The sequence below is a fragment of the Equus przewalskii genome, chromosome 1 (assembly GCF_037783145.1).
Source record: "Equus przewalskii isolate Varuska chromosome 1, EquPr2, whole genome shotgun sequence".
NCBI classification, from domain to species: Eukaryota; Metazoa; Chordata; class Mammalia; order Perissodactyla; family Equidae; genus Equus; species Equus przewalskii.
In genome coordinates this window covers 118839640-118847587 of record NC_091831.1, presented here as the reverse complement: position 1 = coordinate 118847587, position 7948 = coordinate 118839640, and the positions used below count along the sequence as shown (strand labels likewise).

General features: G+C 41.2%; 1 protein-coding gene across 6 annotated transcripts in view; it reads right to left on the bottom strand.

Moving 5' to 3' along the window:
• Positions 1 to 430: 430 nt before the first annotated feature.
• The window catches only part of SIN3A (SIN3 transcription regulator family member A), a 68628-nt gene continuing 61110 nt past the window's right edge, over positions 431 to 7948 (bottom strand). For all 6 annotated transcript variants that reach the window (XM_008522261.2, XM_070574626.1, XM_070574602.1 and 3 more), the window contains 3 exons: positions 7295 to 7389; positions 3668 to 3875; positions 431 to 1500 (listed from right to left, as the gene is read on the bottom strand). In XM_008522261.2, coding sequence (XP_008520483.1) covers positions 1270 to 1500; positions 3668 to 3875; positions 7295 to 7389 — 534 coding nt within the window. In that variant the 3' untranslated portion in view covers positions 431 to 1269. The remainder of the gene's footprint in view (positions 1501 to 3667; positions 3876 to 7294; positions 7390 to 7948) is intronic.

Below are 7948 nucleotides of genomic sequence, written 5' to 3'. Positions count from 1 at the left end.
CAACTTACCCGAATATAAAATATTTCCAAACAGTTGAAATAAAGGCAAAAAAAGTACTAAAATAATGAAGTATTCTATTTTAAAAATTTGGACTTTTTGACTTGGGCAAGTGCAACTGATTGCTAACTGAAGCAAAGTCCTGTTTGTGCCGTGGATGAGGAAGTGAAGCCCAAACCCTGCTTCACCACAGGGCTCTGCCGAGGGCAGGGGACGTGGGCTCAGAGTTTATTCCTTAAGTAAGAACCAAGCTTTATTTATTTACAAAAAAAAAAGAAAAAGTTGGGGCAAGGGGGAAGACAAGTTTTTCACAAAAGTACTACAATGGTAACTCCCTTTGGTAAAAAGTGTAATAAATGTCTTGTACATCTGTTCATAGGTACTAAATCTGAAGCCACAGAGAACTATGGTACACAAGAAGCTAGAGCAGTTATGCTAGCACATCAAAGCATATTTCTTTTAATAAAAAATTGACAGTATGTACATTATTTACAAAAAAAAGAAAAACCAAGTTAAAATTGTGTGTGTGTGTCAGAGAGTAAAGCTGGTGGATGGCACTAGGGTAGACTAGTAAAGAAGCAGGTACAAAACAGTTCCACGGGAGCTAAAAAGGACGACTCATTTGAACATGTTGAGGTTGAGAACCAGAGGAGAGAGTAAAGGGTAGGCAGCAAGGACTCATCAGGAATCAAATCCACAAGATGTTAATCCCAAAGCCAAACTGCAGGTCCCAGAGAAAACCTAATGGGTGATCTAGATGTGCTCGCGTGACCAGGGGGAAAAAAAAAATCAAATCCAGTTTTTTTCCTCTTGGGGGGACAGGAGAGGAGCAGTGACTGTCCGAGTTACAATCCATCTGAGCGTTGAGTCCTTCTCCAGTCTGTCAATGCACGCCCATCCAGTCAAAATGTGAACAGCATCCGCTTCCCTCATTGAAGGTCAGGCCCTAGGAGACTCCAGTCCTAGCTCTGCTGGTGTGTGCAAGCAAGCTACATGTCTCCATGCTTGCATGCATTTCCTTCCCCCTCCAGGGCAGGCTAACACCCAAAACCCTTTGGGAAAAGTTCCAGCTCCAGCTTTGTAAGGTATCCACGTTCCTTATATATAGCCCACTTGGTGCCAGGTTGCACCAGCCACACACAGATCAGGTGGCCATGTCCCAGAGAGGCCCAGTGAGGCTTGAAAGGCATCTTCCTTGTTTCTTCAGTATGTGTGAGGGCACATGCCCTCACACACACCACCCCCCTCAAGTTATCTGCTCTGGCTTTGCAGTTATGGGGCTTTAAATACTGTGCCGTATTTGACACGGTACTTGTTAATGCTCACGAAGTGCAGGGTCTCTGTGTCACAGGTGGTGGTACAGGGCACCAGGCCCTCCAGCCCCTCACCCATGAGCCACTTGCTGGTCTCCGCTGCCATTTCACGGGGCACATGCTCCTTGGTCCATTTATCTACCCAGGCCTGGAACCTCTGATGTAGCCGCTTGCTAACACGCTCATGGGACTGCAAAACAGAACAAGGGAAAAAAACATGAATCCAGGCCCAAAAAACCCTTCAAATACAAAGCCCAATTCTGTCCTAAAGAAGCAGAGGAAAGATGTGGGCTCAAGTCGCTGATACCACTGGTTAGATAAAAAAAAAAAATTAATAAGGCAATAGGAGTCTCTGTTTAAAGAAAAGAATTGAAGGAGGTTAAGAACATAGAGCAGGTAAGGAGTTGGGCCCCTTCAATGCCCACACAGGTCTGGGCAAAACGAGCTCAGTGCTTCTCAGTGTAAGCATGCATTAGTATCACCTGGGGGACTTGATACTAGGAGATTTCCTCACTTCCAACAATCTGCATTTTTAAGCCAGCAACCCAGCTGATTCTAATGTACCCTGAGTGAGATACAATGAGTTGTGGTTGTCGGTCATTTCTGCCCACATGGCAATCCACTTCTAATACGACAGCGCAAAGCAAAGGGTTTAAAACCCACTCTCCCTTCATGGTAGCACCCTACCCTGCCCAGTAGAGTGCCAGGCACGACAGATCTTCAGTGGAGGTTTACGTTCCTACCTGGATACCATATGTATCCAGCATATGTTTATCAGTGCCCGTGTGCAAGGCAGAGTAGGGGATACAAAGATGAACTGGGTGTTGCCCAGCTCCCCAAATAATTTGAATCAGAGACATACAACATACAGCACCACGAGAGAAGTACGTTAACCCACCCACCCAACAACTGCCACTTGAATGTTGTGTAGTTCTTTCAAACGTAACCAGTTCAAAACAGAGTGCTTGATTTGCCCTTCAACCTGACAATCCTTTCGTATTAATAGACCCCTAAACTTCCCGTTTACTCAAGAAAAACAAACAAAACCAAAAACCAAAAACCACCAGGCACCATCCCTGATGTTCTCCTTTCTCTTGTCTCCCCACATCTCATCATTACCATATCCTGACAATTCTATCTCCAACCTGTATAATTCTTACAAGTCCACTGCCACCCTGTTAGTCCAGGTCACCAGCACATCTCATCTGGAGCAGAGGAGTCTTCTGAGTGGTCTCTGTCCTTCCAACTTTATGCCCACACTCCCATTCTCCTCACAGCAGTCCAAGCCATCTTTGGCCTCTGAGACTGAGTAATGTGGTCCCTGCCCGCCCTTCCAACTTCGGGCATCCCACTTTCTTTATGGCTCAAGCCACACTGATGTTTTCAGTTTCTGGAACATGCCAAGTCCTTTCCTCCCTTCTCAGCCTTGTACTTGCTTGTTTCCTTTGCTGAGAAAGTACCAACTCCTAACTCTTCAACAGGCTCGGTCCTTATCGTTATTCAGGCCTCAAGCATCACCTCCTTAGAGAAATCTCACTCAACAAAAGCAGGGCCTGCATGCCAGTTACCCTTGATCACTTCACCTAGTTTCTTTTGTTGATCATGCGTATCACACTGCCTTGTATGTTGTACTTCATGGTTGTGGTCCCATGGCCTGCATACCTGTACCAGGAAGCTTTCACAATTGAGATAGCATGCAAAAAGAGAATTCATACAAGCAATACCACTTGAAACATAAATGTTGGGAGTAGCTTTAGTGGAAGGTGCCATCAGGTTTTACGGTTTGAATTGTATCCCCCCAAATTCGTATCTTAAAGTCCTAACCCCCAGTACCTCAGAAGGTAGCCTTATTTGGAAATGAGGCCATTGCAGATCTAATTAGTTAAGATAAGGTCATAATGTAGTAGGGTAGGCTCATAATCCAGTATGACTGGCATCCTTCAAAAGGGGGAAATTTGGACACAGACATGTACATAGGGAGAACACCATGTGAAGGAGGAGGCAGAGATCCGCAAGCCAAGGAATGCCAAAAATTGCCACCAGAGGTTAGGAGAGGCATGGAATAGGTGATTCGCCCTCTCAGCTCTCAAAAAGTTCGAACCAATTCTGCCAACACTTAGTCTCAGAATCCTAGCCTCCAGAACTGTAAGACAATAAATTTCTGTTGTTTAAGCCATGCAGTCTGTGGTACTTTGTAACAGCCTCCTTAACAAACTAATATACTCGCTTACTCAACAATTCTCAAATCCAAGAGGAGGTTTTCATAAAGGAAGAAAAACAATCAGAAGCCTCTGGGGTAGGCCTGGTCCTGGCTGGGGAGGGAGATGTATAGAGAAATTCCAGTTAGTGGTTCTTACCTGATGAGCCCGGAGCAAGGCAGTCCTCCGATACATGTAGTCCTCTGACTTGATCACATACACCATCTTGTAGGAATTTAGCTTGAATCTACACTCCAGCTTATCCAGGCTATCCACATTCTCCATGGTCTTCTTGCTGTTTCCTTCCTTCCCTTCTTTTTCCTGCTGTTCTCGACCACGCTGACACTTCCGGATCCGCCGCAGATTCCTACAAAGAAGGAAAGCCCTGCAGGATGAGAGCTTGTCCAGACCCCAATTCCCATGATTCCCCCCTAAAAGGAGTTTTCCTTATTATACACTTTCACAGCACTTTTCACCATTTTATTTATATACATATAAAAAATGTTCAATGGTTTCATTGTTAAAGAAAACCAAAATCTTAAGTGCAGAGATACATGGAATACAAAGTAGAAGTCTTCAAGCATCCCCTAACTCCTGATTCTCCAAATCCCACTTGCCTTGGCAGAGGTAGCCAGTTAGTAGTTTTGACTTAAAATCTTCTAGCCCTTTCTAATTAACATATATAATCACTTGCTACAGTTCTGCTTTGGGATTGTTCTTTAAGACACTATAAGGTCATATTATAAATATTTATATTCTATTATTCTCAACTTTTCACTTAATGCCATGAAGATTTTTTCACTTCACTACACACAAATTTGTCTCATTCTCTAACTGCTGCAGAGGAACGTGCCTTAATTTAATCATTCCTTAAAAGGAATCAATCAGGGCTCCTCATCTGAACCACATAGCACAGAAAATTATCTGAATGCTTATTTTTCCAATTCTCCTAAAGATGGTACACAACTACTGCTATCCTACATACATAGGAAAGAAAGGCGGTCACCTAGACAATTACATTGTTTCCAATACTTTGCTATTGAAAACATTGCTTCAGTGACTATCTTTATATACATGTTTCCTTTAGAACAGCAGTTCTTTCGTCCAAGGATCCTTTGGGGTGCCCAAGACCCTTTTCAGGAGGTCTGTGAGATCAAAACTATTTTCATAATAATACTAAAACATTATTTGCCTCTTTTTCACTGCATTAACATTTGCGCTGGCAGTGCTAAAGTAACAGTGAAGAAAAATGCTGCTGGTGATACTAAACTATCCTTAGAAATCTTTGTATGCTTCTCTGGCCATGCACTGGCAATTAAAAAAAGAAAGCTGGTTTCACTTAAGAATGTCCTTGATGAAGAAATAACATGTTTTACTAAATGCCAGCCCCTCAGTTCACATCTCCTTAATGTGCTGTGTGATAAATGGGAACTACACACACATACAGCACCTCTGTGTGCTGAAATACAATGCAATTCTTGAAGAAAAGCCCTTGAGCACTCGAGTCGTAAGTGGATCACCATTTTTACCTGAAAGAACGACTGACTAGGTGGACTAGTCACCCTGGGGTGTTTGCCAGATATTTTCTCAAAAATGAACAAAGGATGCTGACAATTCAAGGAAAACAACTGAACATATATTGCCAATGATAAGATTTAAAGTTTCAAGTAAAACTTTTGAATTTTGGTAAATTGGTATTGGTCACCATGAATTGACAGCTTCCTACTAGTTAAAGATGTGTTTGATGAGATCAATGAAAATATTAATAAATGTGATTTTTTTGGATATTGCAAAATGAAAATGTGTCAACATTTGGTAGGTCTGCATAACTTAACTAACATTTTTAACCAATCACAAGAAGTTATAAAACGATGCATGAAAAAAATTCATTCAAAGTACAAAATAAACCAATGGATTTTCACATAACTATGTGAAAAGTTCATTGATATTTTCATTGATACTGCAACTAACCTTTAAGAAACTATCACTTTAGAGAGTTTTGTTGTCATACCAAAGAATATCCACAATTATCTGAAAGGATATGGAAATACTTCTTTTTCCAGCTACATATTGGAGTAAGGCTAGATTTTCTTCACATATTTCAACCAAACAACATAGTGCAAACAGACTGAATTCAGAAGCAGATATGAGAACCAGCCGTTCTATTAAAGCCAGACACAAAACAGATTTGCAAAAATGTAAAGCAATGCTGCTTTTTCCACTAATTTTTTCTTTAGAAATAGCTTTTCACTAAAATATTATTTATGATAACATACAATGGGTTTCAAATTGTTATTGTGAAAATGAATTCATAAACATTTTAAACACTTCTCAGTTTTAATTTCTAATACAGTGAACATTACTAGATACAATCTACAGAAATAAAAGCTTTTTGGAATACTCAATCTCTAAGAGTGTAAGGGGTCTCAAGGCCAAAAAGACTGAGAACCTTAGCTATAATAGCTATAAGGCAAATTACTAGAAACTAAAGTTCTAGGGTAAAGGTCCCTTATGTTTTAACTGCCCTCACCCCGGAATGATTGTATCAATTTCTATTTTCCTCCACAGTATTTGGAAGCGTCTCCCTTTCCCACACCCTCTATAACACTGACTAAAAAACTTTTAAAAACTTTGCCAACCTGGTAAGAAATACACGATACTATGTTTATTGTACTGTTTCATAAGCAGAGACTAAGTGTTTGTAGAGAGAGGGGCCTGGCACAGAGCAGCTGCTTGAAGCCCACTACATCAATCGGTGAATGGAAGAACCTGGCGGGGCCCTTCTGCTGCCACGCTTTTCCACACTCTGATTAGGACTAAGTCTAATGATACTGGGATAATACCTTTCTGGAAACATAAGACATGAGATTTCAATTTTAAACTTTTGGGAAGGAAGAAAGGCACTCGACTAGAGCAAAATCTATTATCTACTTCTGAAACTCTGTTTTCATCCTCAGATAGAGGACCAGCATTACAACTTGCCCATATACTAAAAAACTCTGTGAAGAGAGTTAACATAGCAGGCCTAAGACTGCTATCCTTTGAAAGGCCTGCTTACAAGGTTGTCCCTTGGCTTGAGTTCTGGGATCTTGGATTTTGGGAGAGTCTTCAACATTTCCTAAATGATTAAGAGTGGCTCACTGTACCTAAACTATTTGTACAAAATATACAGTTTATGCTGAAAACCTGCTTTCCTTCGGGGAGTCTGGAATTTTGGTACATGCTAGGCAGAGGGTGCCCACATGACCAGGATCCAATAAAAGACCCTGGCACTGAGTCTCTAAGGATTCAGTGAGCATCCCTAATGAGCTTCCCTGGTAGACAGTATTTCAAACATACTGTCAGAATCCAGTGCTAGAGGAAATAAGAGTGTCCTGTGTGACTCCACTGGAAGAAGACTCTTGGAAGCTTGTGCCTGGTTTCCTCCGACTTTGCCACAGGCACCTTTTCTCTTTGCTGACTTATCTGTGTATCCTCTTGCTGTAATAAATCATCACTGTGAGTATGACTATATGCTGAGTCCTGTGAGTCTTCCCAACAAATCATCAAACCTTAAATCACATTCCTATCCAACAAAGGGAAGTTATTGCTGATTCTCTAAAACTTTCATCTTCCTGATGCTTAGCACACGCACCAAGTTCATGGTATAAGAGCTATATAAACCTTGATTTAGTGTCCTCAGAAAACAGAACAATGAATAGAAAAAGTGAAAACCAAGTCATTTAAGCCTCCATTCCTCAACTGTGCACAAGTGTGTACTGCTGAGACATAACTTGGTTCACTCACCTTGGGAGAAATACTGGTTTCCGTGCCAGATGCTCACGAAGCTCAGGAGAGGTAGTATCAGAATTCATATATCGCTCCACATAGTCTGACCAGCGCTAGGATTACAAATACAAAATACGGGTAGGGAAAGAGCACAAAAACTGAACTCCATCCTCATTAGCAAATTCCATGAATGTCTGAAATCCTTAAATTTCAACATCAAAAAAATCTTTCCATAATGACAAGTTTATTACTTGGTACTGAAACACAGCTTAAAAATTCTGTTAGATAGCAAAACCCAAAGTTTCTCTAAGATACTTAAAAGTTATCAGAAATCATAAATAGGTAGAAGCTGGCTCACTGACAAGTTTTATCTCCCCATAGAGGGTTTTGTTAAAGAATGAAAGGTATGGTGGCAAATGTTTGGAAATCAGTATCTTTCAAATTAAAATCTGGATTTCTGGCATCTCTTAAAAAAACTGGCAACCATAAGCCAATATTCCCACAAACCAGGCCTCCCCTCGATATCCCAACATCATCCATGTGGCTTGAAGCTCTCATTCACATTACCTGCTAGACCAGGCCACGACAGTCAACTCACTCTGTCTACTCTGTGGGGTTGAGAACTCCTGGCTTCATTTATCCCAATAAAAAGTAAACATGACACAGAGTCAA